The sequence below is a fragment of the Rhopalosiphum maidis genome, chromosome 2, assembly GCF_003676215.2.
Source record: "Rhopalosiphum maidis isolate BTI-1 chromosome 2, ASM367621v3, whole genome shotgun sequence".
Classification (NCBI taxonomy): domain Eukaryota; kingdom Metazoa; phylum Arthropoda; class Insecta; order Hemiptera; family Aphididae; genus Rhopalosiphum; species Rhopalosiphum maidis.
In genome coordinates, this window is record NC_040878.1 from 37,373,930 (window position 1) to 37,393,535 (window position 19,606).

Genomic DNA, 19,606 nt, shown 5'->3' on the forward strand with positions numbered 1-19,606 from the left:
CGGAGGGGGCGGGTCGACGACGACGACGACGACGGCGGCGGCGGATCGCGAGAGAGAGAGTGATACGCGCGTGTGCACTTGCCCGAATTCACGAGACGATTGTCGGGCAGCACTCGGGCGGCTGGCTGGCACGACGGCGACGACGACGATGGTCGTACGCACGCAAAGTACAATATATATATATATATATATATATATATATATACACGGTATTATAGTTGGCGAGAAGAATGGCAAAATATTCACACACACGCACACGCGCGCGCGGTCGGCGCTCCACGAGCCTGCACACGCACTCACGCACACGCACGCGCGACATTAGCGGACGATGGGGTGAGTCGCGGCCGTCGTCGTCGTCCTCGTCATGGGTGGGGGGGGGAGCGGGGCGGAGAAAACGCGAGCGCGTGGACAGTCGGTGTATGATGTATGTATGCACAACACATGTATATATTATAATATAATATTATAGCGTTGTTGTCGGCCCCGCGTATGTCGCCACGCGCACACACGTACACACGCACACGCGCTGGCGAACTCTTCTCGGGCGGCGCCGCCGCCTTCGTATCGGCGTTTAGCACAGAATTCCACGGTATTCGTGTGACCGTGCGCCGTCGTTACCGTTACCGGCGGCACTTGGATCTTATCAAATTTTTCGCAAAAACACAAACATGCCCTGCCGGGTCCAGATAGTCCGTGATCGCCGTTCGGTCTACGTAACTCTTATATATTAATTATATAGGCCTTAATAGGTTTTTGATTTTTCGTAAAGTTTTTTTTTTTTTATTATTACATTACTTTCTCGACTGGTGACAAAAAAAAACGCCCAGCTCACGGCGTTGACGGTCATTCTGCAATCGCGTCTTAACTTATCAATAAAATAATGTTATAGACTTGTTTATTCATACGCATATTCCGTATTTTACTATAACTTTCGTTTCCTACGTTCAAGCTTTAAATTATTTATTTTTCATTTAAAATTATCCCGAGCAGAGCTGTGGCCATTAGGAGGAGAATTCTCGTTTTATTTACCTGTTATTATTATTAATTATCAGATACCTATCTATTGTTTATCGGACACGTCGTAGGCTCAATCACAAGTGGCTTTGATGTGTGGTTTAGTTGCGGAGGTTCTGTCTCCTACTTCGGTACATAGTTTACGAGTGGGTCCGTTCATACATTTCGTGTCGTTCAATTAATTTCGTAGGTGTTGTTCGGATCTTACAATTTAGTCCCGTGATTTGTTATTAGTGTTATTACAATGAACTCTACGGACGACGAATATTGGAATGAAAAAAGTTTTGAAGGATTTAGCTTTGCAGATGAGGTATTAATGCATTTTTTATTTGTTATACTGTTCAAAGTTATTATTTATTAGAATATGTCAAATCCTTAGTATTGTCTCCGTCTTACAATTGTGTAACATAGCAATTTTATATTCAGCAGAATCAAATTCATACTACTAGCTTATTATATTAGAGCGAATTGATCTATTATCAAACTTAAAGGTAATAATATTGTTTAGTATATCTCATAGATATTTTTTTTTTTTGAAGGTAATGAAGTGAGTTACAACATGTCGCATAGTAATATCTTACAATTTTAAAATTTAAATATTAATAAAACCTTATGGAATGCCATAGTTTATGTCCTTACCTTAAGTATGATAATAAGGTAATTCTACTCTAATTATTATAAATCTAACACAAAATTGATTTTTTTGAACATAAATTTGTTATATTATAAGACACAGACAAAACATGCGTGTTCGATGTTATCATAAATTAATTATTATATTGTGTAAAGGTAATCTCTGTATTAAATAATTTATAAGTACATCAATATATGCATTACATTATGTTGAAAATTGACTCTTAGATTGAATTACCTATGTAATAATATGTTCTATGGTTTACTTAAAAGTTGAAGGAAATAAAAATATATATTTGCACAAACATTACTATACAACCAGACAATATACTAATCTAACCACTTTTTAAAATTATATATGTTTTCATTGGCGTAACTAGTCCTTCAAGTTAGGGGGAGGGGAGCTAGATTCCTAAAAATGTTTTATAGCAATTTTTTTTTTATTCGATTATTATTTATTGTTTCTATTGGTGTTTACAGCTGACTTGAATAATTATTCGTTTATATATGAAACATTATATTTTTTTTATATTCTAGGCAAAAATAAAGTTAATACTTACATGTTTATAAGCACATACATTAATCCAACAATTCTGGGGTCCCATTGTCCCAAGCACCCCTCTAGTTATGCCTATATATATTTTAAATAATTTATGTGTTTAATCAGTTAGATATAAATTGTAAGTGAATAAGAATTATAATTTTTTTTATTAAATAGGTATTTTAGTTATTGAATTATTATTTTTATTTAGGAAAAGGAATTGAATTTAACTAAGAAAACTCCACCAGAATGTGAAAGTAATTATAAAATATAATAATAATACTTTAATATGGGTTATTATAGAATCATTACTAGTTTTAACTGTGCCTAATAATAAAAATAAATTTATTAGGTTTACAAATTGGATCTACAAAAACTAAATTAGAAAATGTCGAATCATTGGACAAATTACTTTCAAAAGAAATTTTAGATAAAAGTGAGTTTTATTTCTAAATCATATTTTGTAAATTTATTAATCATTATTATATTTTACAGTATTTCTAAAGCGTGATTCAAAGACACATAAAATAAATTCAACTCAAGTAATAAAAATTTAATATTTTTGATTTACTTACAATTATATATTTATTTATTTTTTTTAGAAAAAACTTAATATTGTTAAATCCACAATAGAAAATATTGTAATGTCTTGTACATATACACTAGAACCATATCGCAGCTTAGAAGAAAAAACAATGTTGTTAAAAGAAGCTTTGGATACAGAAGATGGGAATGCAATACTAACTGTATACAATTTCTACATAAATTAAATATATAAATATTTCTATAATTTATGTGGTGTTTCAGGTTGTTATATTTTTAACAAACACTTTGAAGAAAGGTATTTTCCAGCGTATATTACGTGATAATCCTATTGCTGCTTCTCACTATGTTCAATATTTATATTCCAAACAATATATTGATGAATTAGTTGACACTTTAGAGTATGTTCATGTATGCTAAACAATTAAACAAAAATATAATACAGTGAAACATATTTTTACAGAATGTTGGGACGTACAAAAGATGCAATGGTAAGATAAAATTATTTAGGATGAATGGCCAATAAACAGATCTTTTCGAGAGGCTGTGTGTCGTGTGTGAGAAAGATTTTAAAATTCAATACTTAAAAGGTTAAAAATTCCTTAGAAATGTATTAATTATAAATTTTTGGAATTTGAAGTAGTTTAGAGAAATATTATTTTAGGCATTTTGAACTTTAACGTGTTAACAATATAATTACATTTTTTACTATAATACTTAATTATAAATAATTTTTTTTCTTTGAAACCTTACTTTTTACAACACCTTTATATTGGTATATATTTTTTAACCAAGAATTTGTTGTCGTATAATTTGTTTTTTCTGTATATCAATATTTATGTGTAATTTTATTCACTTAATATTTTTAAAAAGTCATTATTGGTAAATCAGTTTTTTTTTTATATTTGAATTTGAATATAAGAAAAACAACTTTGTATTTTAATATGATATTACAAAAAAAAAAAAACTAACTAATAAACACTTGAATATACTTAGAAAAAATATTTTAATATCTTTTTTCAATAGATATTTTTTAACAGATCTTTATGGTTTAATTTTAATTTCAATTACTAAGCATGAAACAAAATAATTTATATGACAAAATAGAAGATAAACAGATAACAAATAATATTGCATCAAACTGTTACTTGTTTAAAAAATGAAATAGATTTTAATTTGTATACATTTTATTTATTTAGATGATGCTATTCAAATTCGGATGTCGAAATCCTCAAAACTGTTTGCAGAGATTCAATGTATGTGTTAATCTAGCAGATGATCAATATGATAAACAAATTATAACACAACTTATTCATTTAGTTGGTAATTAAATATATACTAAAAACCAATTTTTTTTTTTTTTTAATAAAATATTCTATTATGTTTTAGGAAAAAGTGCACAATTCATGTCTGTTGTTTCACTAGTATCTGACAAATGTAAAGAGCAACAAAATATTCAATCTTGTCGTGCAGTGGCTAATGAATTTAACCTGAGTACTAAACAGTTAGAAGCTACATTGTTAATGACATTTTGCCAACTACAAAATTGGATTCTTGTGGATGACATGTTACTAAACAAAGTAATCTGAATTGTTATATTTCTATGTATAACAACTTTTTATACAAATCATTTATTACAGTCTATAGTTGTACTAAATTAACTTTAAAAATTTTGATTTATTTAAAATAAAGCACTATATTATTTGAAATACATAATTTTAAACCTTAAATATTTTTATATATTACATAATAATATAGTTTTGATGTATTTTATATAACTGATGTTTGAACTAATTACTATAACAGCTTTTATTTCAAATTATAATATTTGTTTAAAAATCATAAAAATAGAAGTATTATTATTTTTAATTTTAGAATTGGCTTGGAAAGGATAAATTGGCTTTATCATTACCTATTGGTGAAACTGTTAAACTATTGTACAATAATGGTGCTCCATCATCTTCATTAACTCGTTATATAAAAATGATTAAAGATTCAGATGAACGTTTAGAATTGGCAAAGAAATTCAATTGTCATCATATAATTATTGATGTATGGTAACAATTATTAACAATGAAATTAATCATGAAAAATATCAAATTCTCTTATAATATTTGTTAACTTAGGATTTTGCATCAAAAAAAGATCGTAGAGGATTATTAGTATACAAGACGACTTTACAAAAACAATCTGAAAGCTATTATTATGCCGATGTAATTTTAAAAAGTCCTGTAAGTAATATTTATTAACTATTTTATCTGTATATATATATATTATATATGCTTACCTAAACTATAATTTATCATATATCTTGTTTTGCTTTGAATTTGACAATTTTAAATTCAACAATTGATCTAATATTTATTTAAAAATAATTAATTACATCATTATATAATTTAATTTATTTATTACTCATCATTATTATTATTCTGTGACCCGGATGATTAAGGTTAGGTTATATCATAGGTATGATATTTAATTTAATTTATTAACACCATACAACAATTTATAAGGTAGTACAGTTATTGAAAAAATATAGAAATTAATTCATAGATAGATAACAGCATAAAATAAGATATTGGTACATACAATTTCAACAAAAAACTGTTATAAACAATAAAATATAAACTTATATATAAACAAATAAAAGAAAATAATTAATTAGATAACAAGTTAGAATGTTCTATATAGACTGTTATTGGCACTACAGAGTACACAGTATAATGGATGGTTGTGATCATAAGAGGAAGAGTGAGAAAGGATTTAAAAAAATGTATGATGACTTGATGGTTAGATCGGAATGCGAAGATTAATAGAGGAAGGAGGTTTGGAGTGTCTATTGGTATTGTTTTATGTAATCTATTAGCTACTGATTGTTAATTCAATGAATATAATTGTATAAAATCGATTGTCACCCGGGTTTGTTTCTTATATTGAATATAATATATCATGTTTATTTGTGTATTTTTTCTCATAATTTTTAAACAAATAATGAGTGTTTTACGATAAAAGAATCACCTTGTATAGCAATTGTCACATTTAAAAGTATTTCTGTGACATTGTTGGTCATTACTAAAAATTATTTTTATCCACTTTTCAGTATTCAGTAATATGGATGGCCTATCTGAAATAGTTATTTTATTTGGTCCTAAAAATTATACAAATTTCACTTATAAAAATATATTTATAATTTATGTGCATAAAATGAATCAAATTATGATAATGAATAATATAAGTTAAAAACAATTTTAATTTATTTTTTCAGAATATGAAGTGGAAAAATTAACAACATTAGTTGTAACTCGTTAGTCATTACAAATTTAATAACACGCTAAAACTTTTGAACAAAATTAAGACTGAGACAGATTATTCATGATTTATAAATTATTTGCTTATATGTGTCATAAAATTTAATTTTATGCAACATATTTTTTTTGAAATTTAAGCTTTTATGATTTACATTGTATACATTAAAAAATATATACAGTTATAAATTATACTATGTTACCAAGATATAATATATTTAAGAGAATCTACTTATCAATTATTATTTTTTTGTAATCATAATGGGAAATTGTGTACACAAGCTTAGTGAAATGTAATTGTACGACTTATTAAATAGGTCAGTGAAACCTTATGGTAGAAAACTAACTGTTGTTTTACTATGGCTTTTAACACTCTATTTGATTCCACTGTGGTTTTACCACGTCTATGCTCCTATGCTTTTGGTTCAGTTGTTTATACATATTCTAAAGAAAGGTTTATATTTGTTGAGATACAAGCTTATTTTTATTTTTATGGATATAACTAATAATAAATTTGAAAATTTTGAATCTGAAGAAAATCATGAAAGTGCCACGCCTACAACATATAAAAGGAAAATATTTGGACGTCAAAAAACCCGTATGTAATATACAAATTATTTTAATAAATAATATGATGTTTATATAAAAGTAATATCATGTTATTGTGGTTTAGTATCGGAGACATCAATCTATAACCCCATTGACCCACAAGAACGGAATAAAAATAGACGTGAGTAAATTCTATACATTTTCAATCACCTACTCTTGTTTGGTTCTCAATGTTTTCATTTTTATCTTTTTATAATTTAGAATATAGTTTTGCGGATAAAACCCTAGATTGCATTACACAATGCTTTTGGCAATGTTCATCTTGTTACCAATGCAATGAAAAATCTTAATCAAATAATCAGTGGTTGTCTGGACAATAAACAATAAATAGTATGGTACAAATATCTAAATAAATATCTTAATGGCTCGTTTGTGGACTTGAAATATCTCCACACAATAATATTGTATATAGTATGTCACTCCTAACATTTGACTTCTGGAGTCCATCAATTCTTCAATATCAGCCCTGCTTTAGTCTATGCTCTCAATTCACCTATAAGGTGTGATTTATACGTTTTTTTATATTCTAATAATCTATGAAGACTCAATTCCATTAAATAACCAAAAATGGTTTATAATAATTTATTTATGTACTTATTATATTAGGCATTTAACAGTCATTTCAATCTTATCAACATGTTTTAATAATGTTATAATTTCATATTATTGTTTATTGTATTTAAATACATTGCATGTTATAACTTACACCTACAACATTTTATTTAATTACTACTTTCTTACTTTATACTTGATAATAAGTTTATACTTGTTAATGTTTCCAAATAATGAATAATGAACATGCTCAATATCTACATTTGTTACAGGAATAATAATGTTACAATTATATCAATATCTATATTTGTTTTTTTATTACAATTTTAAGATAATTAAGTTATTTTGTACTGCTATTTTTTTTTTTTTTTTTTTAATAACGGTGATTGTGTCATACACATTTTCAATTATACTATTGTAGTTAAAAATAAACTTTTTTTAAATTAGTTATGCATTTTTAACAAGTTGAAAAATCCTGTTTCAATGTGGTATTTTGAATTCATTATCTTACTGAATATCAAAAGAAAAAAAAAACAATTTAAATTTAAACAACATAATATTGCTTTTAATATTAAATAATAATATATCATATTATTGCATTATAAATACTAAGTTTGTTAACAGTCTTAAAATACCTTGTAAAAAGTAATTGAATGTATTATATTTATACAAGTATATCCAATGCCAATACATATGGTATTATAGATTTAAAATGAGCGAAAAAATTGAAAAACATTCAGATCAAGATAACATTTTATGGTTAATGATTATGTTAAATAATATAGTAATGTATTCAGTATTGTAGTAATAGCCTTGGCCCTTATTCAAAAATATATTCAGATACACATATAGATATTAACAGTGAAACCTCTACAAATAAATAAAAATAATTTAAGAATATGTTTGCACATAATGACAAACACTAATAGGAGATTAAAATATACATATTTTCTGCTGTAAAAAAATTAAAAACTGTCCATGTGGATTTCTTGGTTTTTGAATGGTGTCTGTTAATAGAGGTTTTACTGTACAAGTAACACAGTTAAAATTATTAATATTATTATAAGAAAAAGTCCAACATTATAGTTTGGAATGCATTCAATGTATACTGAGTAAAATAAATATATTATTAAAATAATTAATTTAAATAAAATCATCACAACATTAAAACCTATTATTTCACATAAATATCACAATTGGTAACCTAAATTAGCATTTATAAGTATAACATTATATCAAAAATATTTCCTTAACCAAAAAATAAAAACAATGTAATGAAAAATTCCCCAACATATACTATATTACCAGTATACTACAGTATTTTAATTTATTACGGTATTTGTTGTAAAAGGAGGTTTCCATCCGCCGAATTTTAATTCCAAATGTTTTGCAACAGCTACACATAACCGGTCTTGATTCATTCCAGCAACCACCTATACAATAATAATATTGGATATTCATATTATTCTACCAATCTTAAGTTCTATAAAATAAATCATACCTGTATTCCCAATGGTAAACCATTTAGACCTAAACCAAGTGGTACTTGGGTGACTGGTAGCTTTAATACGTTGAAGATAGCCCAATAAGCAAAATTGTATGGATGCAAGAATGGTTCATAATGGTGTTTTGCTGTAGTTGGAGACGAAGGGAAAAATAACACGCTATCATCACCCAACAATGTCTAAAACATGAACATTACTTTTATTTGGTTACTACTAGTAAATGTTATCCTTACATATTATAATATTTAAAATTAAACTGGTCAATCATCAATATAAAAATATTAAAGCGTATCTCAATCAGCAGTATATAGCTTAAATTAATAGCAAGTCTTGGTATAAATTTAAACTGTGATCCAATTATTCTAACTATAACTCACAATATTTAAAAATGTTAACCTTTAATAAAAAAAAAATATATTATTAGTACATATCATTAATAAAATTCATGCACAAGTTCCTAGTACTATAATCCACCTACAACTCAGATATACACCAAAATAGTACTGTCCTCAATTATTCCTTCATTTAATAGAAATGAAATGTTTTTTTTATAAGAGTTAAATTATAGAACTTTATTCTAAAACTGCCACACCCACAATTCATTATGTAGCGGTAAAGATGAATATATTTAATTTGAATTTAAAATATTTACTATAATACTTATACATTATACTTATTACTATTGCAGACTACATCAATGTTATCTACTTATTGTATACAACTCACAACACAACCTTTTCTGTGACCTTATAAGCTTCAAGTCACAATGATAAAATCAAACTGCAATAATTTTATATTTTTTTATATACAGGGAGGTATAAGAGCGACTCTCTCGTCCCAAAATATTTAACTTATCAAACCAAAAACTCTCAGTTCTATATTTAAAAAAATAAAATATCTATATATTTACCGATACTTCATTTGAAAGTTTTTCAATCTCAGCATCAGCCCAAACTGCATTTACTTTTGGTAGTTGCAAATCTATTAATTTCAATACTGCAGCTAAGGAATGATTTGAAATTCCTACAATTGTTTTTGGAACTTCTGTCCATACAGAAACTGTAGTCTAAAATTAGATATAGAGACATTTATATTATTATTTTTAAGGTAATCTTAAATAAGTTACTTGATTGTTTCCTAATGTTGCACAAAAATCTGATTCTTCCTTTGTCATAGCGTGTCTCCACAAACTATAGCTATAACGAGTTCCAGAAAATTTTACTTTGAGTGGAGGAAGTTCAGTGATAGAAGTTATAGACTCTATAACATTATCTAAAACTATTTGTAACTCATCACTAATTGGACTGACTCGTGCATCATTGGGTTTATCAACATAGTAGTACTTTAAACTAGACAAATCAACCTAAAGAAACATAAAAATAATTAAATTTATTTAACTGCAAATTTAAGAATTGTTTTAAAATTTTAAATAATATATGCTTACTTCTTGGCCAATTTTTAATTCCAAAGATTTTTCAGGTCCAAGGAAAGCTTTAATTACTGGAGTTAAATCTTCAGCATATTTAGTAATAGGTCCTGCACTAACCATGGTTTGTTTTTCCGTGCCTTTTCTAAATGTCATACCTTTAGTATTTATAAAACCTGAAAAATGGTAAAAATAATTATGAAAAAAAAAACAATATTGATCAGCGGATGTCAACATGATAAAATTAATTATTGTATTTCACAATGTATTTAACAACATAATACAATAAAGATAAGAAAGATGCAGTGGCAGATTGGCCCACCGGGATACCAGAAAGTTCTATGTGGGCCGATAGTCGTATTATAACTCTGAACCGATGAATTTGGTAATTGATGGGCTTGTCACATGGTAATTTCCCGAACAGATATTTTAGCTACTGGGAAGATATACTATCTATATTAGTAGAAAAAAATAAACAATAGTTTAACCATCATAAACATAGGTGTCCAAACATTTATGGCAGGTAAATTTAATCAAAATTGGTTATACTTTTACCCTATCATGAGCACACGTGATACAATGAATCCATAGATCATATCCCCAAAATAACTTAAATATCTTTTCTGATGTTTAGCACTAATTTTTTTCATAATAAATGTAATTGGTGTTAAATCCAGGAGGGTAATCTAAGGATATCATAAAATTATGTACTAATTGTTATAGGTCAATTAGTCAATAAGTAACGACCTTTACATTTGTTACTTCGAAAATCTTCATGATTAGTAATTATAGTGATTAATGGTAACTGATGAGTAATAACTTATAATTAGTACAACAACTTATTATGCATTTACATATTTTTTTCTGGTTGAACTTATTATATACCATGAACAAAATAACAAACAACACAGTTGAAGAAATAATTAAAATATTTACATATTAAGTCATAAAATCAAAAATTATTTAAATAACACAATACAACATGGACTAGGACAATTAATATAATTTAAATAGCATACAATAGAAAATATTACTTTAAAAAATCAAGGAACTAGCTAGGTAGAACATATATGGTGCAAGTAAAAGGTAAGTTTTATTAAGTAACTGTAAATATCAAGTTAAGTAAACCTAAAAAAAAGAGCCAATTAAGTCGATCCAATCTGGAATCTGGATATAACTAAAAACTCTATTAATAGCTAGTAAAATATATATATTCTACCAGTGACCTGTGCAAAAATGTTTGAATGATTTATTTACTATATTTTTTTATATAAACAATTTTAATAAGCTTTATAAATAACAATAATAATATAACATAATATAAAACATAAGTTGCACTAAAAGAATTTTCACTGGTACCTACTAAGTATTATATTGAACAACTTAAAAAAATTAGATCAGATAAAAATAAATAAATAGCAAATTTAATATTTGCCTTACCTGTAGTCAACTTATGTCCAAATAAACCACAATTAAATGCTGGTATACGTGCAGATCCTCCAATATCTGTTCCAAGACCCAAAGGACTACCACAAGCTGAAACTATACTAGCCTAAAATAAAAAAAATATTTCTTACTAAAGATTTTATTTTCGTATAATTTTAAACATACTTCTCCACCAGAAGAACCACCAGCTGAATGATTTGTGTTGTAAGGATTATTTGTTTGTCCGTAAACTTTATTTCTAGTTTCACACCACAAGTTTATTTCTGGAACATTTGTAACGCCTAAGAGTATTGCACCAGCAGTCTTTAATGATTTAACAATTTCTGCATCCTCATTGCTTTTCATGCCAATTCTAGATACCAGACCAAAAGTAAAAGCCATTCCTTTTGCTCCTGTACTTTCTTTAGATGTAAATGGAATACCAAATAAAGGTTTACCATCAAAAATTAAATTTATTTTTTCTTCTGTATCAGCTAGCTCAATGAGTTTATCATACTCATCAGCTTCGGCTAATGCTTTGTCAAAACGTGTATCAACTACAGCATTTAATATCGGGTTGACTTGTTCAATTCGTTTGATGAAGCATTCAACAACATGGCGACATGTAACTTCCTTATTTTTAATTTTATTGACAATAGTTGTACAACTATCAAGAACCAATAGATCTTCTACTGGGGGCAATATTTTTGATGGAGTATTTTTATAAATATAGCGAAATACAAATGACACAATTAAGTCATAAATAAATCGAAAAAATGAAATTACAAATGATAAACAGTTACAAGATTTCGAGTTTTGGGTTTTTTTGATGGACGGCTTTTCTTCAAGAAAACTTTTTCCTGTTTTTCCTAAAAATACATATAATAGAATTTTTATTCCAACAATTTTAAGAATATACTATTTTATTTCTCAAACTGATATTTCATGTACAACTTAATAATTATAAATAAGAAATACTTAGAGATAGCTCATCAAAAATAGTTAGTAGGTAGGTAGTAAATACCCAGTCAATACCCATAAGTAAATATTAAAATTAATGTTGTGTAATAACCAATTAATGTAAAATTATACAAAATTTGTAATATACACGATTATGAAATCCGCTATAGGTATTTCATTAGTTTTTTTTAACATGTTTACAAAATAATATTGACAACAAAATGCAAATATTGAATGCATTAGAGAAACTTCTGTTTAAAGCTCAAAGCATTAAACAAGTAACTACAGTTTCACCTACATTTCTTTTGATACTTACCGAGACGAAAATTAAAAATTAATTAAAATAATAAACTCAAACAAAAATACAGTAGGTGGAATGATCTTTATTACCTTTCTATGACCAGCCATTGCGAGTACGTCGGTACCGACGAGTAGATTTATATTTTCTTTAAGTAAGCACGTAATACGGAAACAAAATTTAAAAAAAAAACAAAACTTTTACATACTACTCTGATTGTCAATTTTAAGGTGGGGTAAGTAGGCAATATTATTGGTATATATATAAATACGTTGTCTACCGCGGAGTAGGAACAAGTTGCGTTTCACACAACTACGTGACCACCTTGAAAAAAAAAACGGAATATTGAATAATAATTTATGTTATTATTTTTGAAATCAATATAAAGCGTTGAATTACTGTTTCTCAAAACAAATTATCCACAATTCATAATTTTTATTTGTAGGTCAACGTAAAATGGCGCAATGAGCACGGTTCGTTTCACATTTATAATATTTATTTTTATAAATAATTATTATAGTTCACTTGTTATAAATTCTATATACGTGTATACTATTGCTTTTTGTGTATTAGTCAAATATATTGTTTTTTTCTGATAATTAGTAATTACTATATAATCATTGATCACTTATAGGTAAAATATAAACATGAACTCTGAACATTCTAACATAGAACATCTGTAAGTTTAATACACACTTCTATAATCTATAGTAAATATAAATCTGTGGTTTAATATCACGATTTAAGATAGTACTATCTTAAATCGTGTTTAATATCAATGCTGATCATAATACACCAAGGTCGACAAATTGTATTATCAGTGTTATAGGGACCATGTTTGATGTTTAGTTCTTTGCTTCGGTAATATCACAGAACCGTGTTTGCAGAAAATACTTTTTGAGTGGATATTTTGTATTTAAATATCTATTGGAAAAATACATTTAAATAATTAATTAAGTAATTTTTCAGGGGAATGGGATTAAGGAAAAGTATGATTAAAACTGAAGAAGTTGTGTGTGATTTTGGAGAAGACAATCAATACAATGATTGAGCAAGTAATGTGATGAAAACGGGAAATGATGCGTAGTGTGTGAAATGAATAAGTCCAAATAAGTACTTAGATACTACCAGAGATCGATGGTACAAAAGAATAGTGGTTTTGGGGATGACATCGAAAATATAATTATATGGAATGGATGAAATGGAACAAAACGTTATTTTGTGTGACAAGAGGATGCTGTTGAGATTATTAGGCAGTTGTGAGTCTAGGTAACTACCTAGACATTTTGATTCATAATATAATATAAATATCTTATATTATGAATCAAAATGTTGGGCCGTGAAGAAAAATATAACATAGGGTGTAGCAAAGATAAAAATCCCAAGGCGAATATGTAGAGTCACTAGAGAAGATAGAATAATAAATTAAATAATTAAGATTTAAGGGTAGTGAACTAGTGTAAGAGTGGTACCTATGCCATTAATTGTAGACAAAATAAGGAAGACTAGGTTGAAACTCAGCCATATTAGTGGTTCATGAGGAGAGGTGACTTAGGGGCAGTGAAAGTAGTTAAGGAAATATAGAAGGAAAGATAAGGAGATTAGAAATTGTTAAACAGAATACTTGATAATAATATGAAAATAGTTAATGTGAGTTAAGGAAACGTGGGGAGGGTAAAATTCTGTTTAAGTGTAATACAAGAGAGGCTAGCTCCATATAGTTAGAAATGAAGGGTTAAGAATAAGAAGAAAAGGAAGACAGAAGATAATTAAATATTATTTTATTCAAGAATTTAAATATTATCCTATACCCAAAATACTTTTAACAAGTATGGATAATAATTATCGCTACACCGAAAATACCAGATACTTTCATTTCGGTATCAACACTAGAAATACCATTAGGAACTAGCTCATTATAACTATTGAGACTCTTGAGTATATTATATGATTTGATTTTAAATCATTTTCTACAGGTAATAAATAATATTATTATAATGACATGGTGCACCTGTCATTATTTTATAGTTATTACTTATTTAGCTGACGTTATACGAACCGCTTTTGATATAAAGATTATGAGTACGATCATTATACGCCGAAGTTTAAATATGCTTTCGTATTAAATCACATTTGGAGATTGTAAATTGTACGATTGAGTTACTTTTACCCATCATATCAAATCTTTACATAGATGAGGTATCTGCACTCTACAGTCTTCATATTCATTCGCGTCCGTAACAGAATATAATATGGTGGTAAATGATAATTATACCTATGAGAAAAAATAAATCTCTATCAAAAAATTAAAAAACTAAGCTATTAAAAAAGGCCAAATTAAAGCCATTTGAAAAAATATTTAGTCTATTAAAGTTGAAAGTATAAGTGACATTCATATTGTGGCCATTAAGTCTCTTTAAACGTCACATTACTCCTACTTTAATAAACACCAATGACTTTTTATTTTTATTGCTTAACATTTGGCTAGTTTTTGAATAATTGACCTTCTGTGTTTTGTCTAAATCCGACACAGATATTCAAGTATGAAGAGTATGATCTATGTTTTTTTTTGGTGTCAATATTTTTTTAATTAGGCATTTAACAGACAGTCATAATGTAGATATTCCTGTTTTTATACACTGACTTTTTCGGGAGAGGGTCTTAAATTATTTTATTTTATTCTGATTTCCATCTTTTTTATTGCTTACATGGTAGGTTACTAGTAAACGTCAGATCAAAAGTTAAACAATAAAAATAAAAGATTAGTGTTTCACATTAAAGTAAGAGTGAAGTAAGGTGTTAGACTGAAGAGAGAGTAGATATGGTCACAATTTAGATATCACTATCTACTTTAATAAGTTGATTTTTTCGTTAAATTATCTTTAACATTAGCTTTTTTTAATAGTTAGGTTTTTGATAGGAATATAATTAATTTTATTAGTACCAGCAACACGGACATTGTATTTTAAACATATCTTCGTTTGGCTACAAATGGAAATTGAGTTATTAACGTCTAATAGAGCAATTTATAAACTTATATATTTCTAATAATATTTCTTATATTTTAAACATGCTTTTTGTAAATTATTATTAGTAGAATTTTTTTCTCAAGAATCAGATTAAAATTACACATATTATATAGCTGAAAGCTGTAGAATACACGTAAAAAGATAATAAATTATAATGCAATATTAAAAACAGAAATCCAAAATCAGTAAAGCGTGTAGATAACAAAAATAGTATTTTTCCGGATAAGATGATTATGAGAATTCAGCATATTTAGTAGTTGCCTAAATACGACTTGGATAACTTAATATTAATTATTACTGTTGTACTCCGTACAAGTCGTATATAGGCAACTAAATATGCTGAATTCTCATAATCATCTTATCGGGAAAAATACTATTTTTGTTATCTACACGCTTTACTGAATCTGGATTTCTGTTTTCAATATTGCATTATAGTGAACTCGCCACTAGTATAGGAATATTGCTTTTTCTACATTTTAAATATCAATCGAATATTTAGTGATTTAAAATAGTGTTTTTTGTTTAAATAATTAAATTATAACCACAATAAACATGAATGTTGCGAGAAAACAATTAAACACCATAAAAATTTTTCATGCAAAACTATTGGATACGGTAAAATACCACCTATTTAATATTTAATATTTTGTTAACTTATATATTTTTACTTTTTTAGTTATTTTATATTTCCTGAAATTCTGCATAACATGTAATAAAGTACATATGCCTTTAAATTTAATATTTGAAAATAAAAACTGATTTCAACTCAAGCTAATGTAGTTATATATTAGTTGTTTCAACTTAAATTTTTATTTATTTTATGAATACAGATTGAAGTTAATGCTAAATTTGTTAAAATAAATAAAAATATACGTTTAAAATTATATTTGTTTATCTTTAAATTTAACTCCTTTGTGCACTTATTGTAGCTAAAACGACTTCAAAATGATCTTGCCAATAACTACAACCAAGATATTGAACGACTTAAATTAGAACAAGAATTATTAAAAGCGGAAGTTGAAGTAGAATTAGCAAAACTTAAAAAAGAAAAGATTCAAATTGGAAGTGTAAGTAAAATTATAATTTTGTATTTAAGAAATTTAACCTGTTTATTGAATTGATTTAATATTAAATAACTGGAAATAATTAACAATACATTTCAAAGGACGATGGCGAGATATTAATATGTAAACTACTTAACAGATATAGTCAATATAAATATACTATAAGTATTATTATTATTATTATTATTATTTTATTATTTTTTGCTATTAAATAAAACAAAAATAGTATTTCTTGATCATTAAATTACTAGTAAATTTGCGTTCAGTTTCAATTATGTGTTACTACTGGCTTTAATATTATAAACTTAAAGATAAGAACATTGTCTATGTTCTCTCATTAAATTTTTACAATACTTTAATATTTAAGTTAGGAGTACTTTTTATATTTTTATATTTTATATACTCATAACTGAGGTCATAACTATAAAGATTCTTCATAACCTCCTGACTTCTACGATATGACATCTGTGAATTTTGCAGTAAAGCTATGTTATTAAGTGTATTAAATTAAATTGTTTTATTTTGATTTAAATTTTTTAATAAGAAATGCGTACATTTTTTAAAATATTATATTAATTTTATATGTTTACAGGACTTAAAAATTGAAGTAAAAAGTTCCAATGATAATATTAATAAAGAAAACATTTCGACTGTGAAAACAATTGCAAATGATAATACTGATGTTAAGAAGAACAATCAACCTTTTAAAACTGAAAAAAAACAAAAAAAAAATAATGCTGGTGAGAGATACAACAATACATTTAAAATGTATATTTATTATATTTTATATTAAAATATAAAATAGAAATATGAAAGTATTATTAATTATTTATTAATATACTAATATGATAAAATATATTTTAGCTGTTCCTGCAAAAAGTACTGTCACCACACCAGTAGATTTTGGTAGATTAGATTTACGCGTTGCTAAAATTTTAAGTGCTTCCAAGCATCCCAATGCTGATGCTCTGTATGTAGAAACTATTGATGTGGGAGAAGAAAAACCAAGAAATGTTGTATGTATATTGAACCTAAACATTATTTGTGTTATTCATTTCAATTAATTATTGAAAAATATTTAATTATAATAATTCATTTTTAGTATGTATTTCTCATAAAAATAAAAAGTGTATATTTAACTTTACTATTATTTATGTTGTACTAATTTTACTTTGTTTTCTAGGTAAGTGGATTAGTGAAGTTTGTTCCATTAGAAGCAATGTCTAATCGCATGGTTGTGTTGTTATGCAATTTAAAACCATCTAAAATTAGAGGTGTTCTGTCTGAGGCAATGGTAATGTGTGCTAGTTCGCCAGAAAATGTTGAAATACTAGAACCACCACCAGGTTCAGTGCCAGGGGATTATATTAACGTAGCTGGATATACAAGATCTCCAGACAAGGTATTGAAAGTATTTGAAGAAATTGCACTAGATTTGAAGACAGATGAGAACTTACAAGCTACTTATAAAGGAATTCCTTGGACTGTAGCTGATAAAGGAGCTGTTGTAGCAAAATCTTTAAAAGATGTTAAAATTAAATAATTAATTTACTGAACATAAAAACAATACTCTATATTTAAATATTTATATTGTATTGTCTCATTATAACTAATTTTTATAGTATTGGTTGATTAAATCTACAAAATACATTAATCTATGAATTTTAATTTATACTATGTTATCATTTGTATTTATCTATATTATATCCAGGGATATTTACTTAAATTATAAAAACTATAATCCAATTTTTTTTTAAGATGCTAAAATATAATTATAAAATTATACCCGATTATGTTTTTATAGATAGTATCGAATGAGAGTAAATTGTTACTATGATTATTATTATGTCTGAAACAGGCAACTGAATATTCCATAAAATTGAAATATACTAGAATTTAGACTGATGAGCTACCAAGAAAATTGTAATGAGCCACTCTAAAACTTGATCTCTATAAAAAGTAAGTATATAGTAAAAATTAAAAATTATCTCATAATAGTATAAATAATATTCCCTATAAGATATGTACCTACGTAGTAATATACTTTACAAACAAAAATGTGAGTACGTTATAATAGAAAAATAATTGGTGATAAAAATACATAATATTGTGGTTGATCACATAAAATGGTATTTAAAATAAATTTTTATGATGTTTTTATGATGAAGTAATAACTAGTAAAAAAAAATTAATGTACATAAGAAATTAAATGAAGATATTATTTCATATTCAAATCTACAATAATTCAAACATTAAAAGAATAAATTATAAATTCAAACTAAAAATAACTGCTAGAAGTATTCAAATTGAATCTAATGATTTTATTTTAGAATAGCCATTATTTTAACAAATAGTTATTACTTTATTAGGTTTGGATTTTTTTAAAATTCTGATGAAAATACTTAAGCCACCAAGACAAGAAAGTATTAGTAAATACATAAAAAAAAATAGGTGTCTGCTGTTCTGCAAGTGTCAAGTGTATTTCGTCATTAGACATTAAGCAGATCATTATAATAGGATGTACTAAATCTGATTTCAATGATAAATCATTACATACTTATGTGATGCAAAAAAATTCTGAAAGACCTCTGTCTTTGTCAAGTGTTAGCCTATATTTTTAAAGATATTTTAGTATATACGTATATTGTATTTACTTTTATTATGCTATAATATATAAACGGTAATTTATTTTTCTAATAATA

At 26.5% G+C, this 19,606-nt stretch overlaps 4 protein-coding genes across 4 annotated transcripts; 3 read left to right on the forward strand and 1 right to left on the reverse strand.

Moving 5' to 3' along the window:
* The first annotated feature begins 460 nt into the window (after nucleotides 1-460).
* Nucleotides 461-6,058, forward strand: LOC113552385 (spermatogenesis-defective protein 39 homolog). The gene is made up of 12 exons (XM_026955261.1): nucleotides 461-1,324; nucleotides 2,400-2,445; nucleotides 2,541-2,624; nucleotides 2,684-2,730; nucleotides 2,791-2,934; nucleotides 2,996-3,132; nucleotides 3,195-3,222; nucleotides 3,931-4,054; nucleotides 4,121-4,311; nucleotides 4,607-4,783; nucleotides 4,858-4,962; nucleotides 5,997-6,058. Exons 1-12 carry the CDS (start codon nucleotides 1,259-1,261, stop codon nucleotides 6,015-6,017), a joined length of 1,170 nt encoding a protein of 389 aa, XP_026811062.1. The 5' UTR covers nucleotides 461-1,258; the 3' UTR covers nucleotides 6,018-6,058.
* A 118-nt stretch (nucleotides 6,059-6,176) lies between these two features.
* On the forward strand, nucleotides 6,177-7,451 carry LOC113554227. The gene is made up of 3 exons (XM_026957979.1): nucleotides 6,177-6,634; nucleotides 6,710-6,766; nucleotides 6,847-7,451. The coding sequence occupies exons 1-3, from the start codon at nucleotides 6,451-6,453 to the stop codon at nucleotides 6,933-6,935; spliced, it is 330 nt and encodes a 109-aa protein (XP_026813780.1). The 5' UTR covers nucleotides 6,177-6,450; the 3' UTR covers nucleotides 6,936-7,451.
* Nucleotides 7,452-8,277: 826 nt separating this feature from the next.
* LOC113553832 (fatty-acid amide hydrolase 2-A-like) lies at nucleotides 8,278-13,482 on the reverse strand. The gene is given in 9 exon segments (XM_026957374.1): nucleotides 8,278-8,630; nucleotides 8,699-8,881; nucleotides 9,613-9,768; nucleotides 9,829-10,065; nucleotides 10,147-10,304; nucleotides 11,569-11,680; nucleotides 11,740-12,359; nucleotides 12,362-12,422; nucleotides 12,904-13,482. Coding segments are annotated over 9 exon segments (1,656 nt in total). The 5' UTR covers nucleotides 12,922-13,482; the 3' UTR covers nucleotides 8,278-8,519.
* Nucleotides 13,483-16,163: 2,681 nt separating this feature from the next.
* Nucleotides 16,164-18,546, forward strand: LOC113553934 (aminoacyl tRNA synthase complex-interacting multifunctional protein 1). Its single transcript, XM_026957530.1, has 5 exons — nucleotides 16,164-16,455; nucleotides 16,770-16,907; nucleotides 17,497-17,644; nucleotides 17,769-17,920; nucleotides 18,088-18,546. The coding sequence occupies exons 1-5, from the start codon at nucleotides 16,393-16,395 to the stop codon at nucleotides 18,445-18,447; spliced, it is 861 nt and encodes a 286-aa protein (XP_026813331.1). The 5' UTR covers nucleotides 16,164-16,392; the 3' UTR covers nucleotides 18,448-18,546.
* The last annotated feature ends 1,060 nt before the right edge of the window (nucleotides 18,547-19,606 follow it).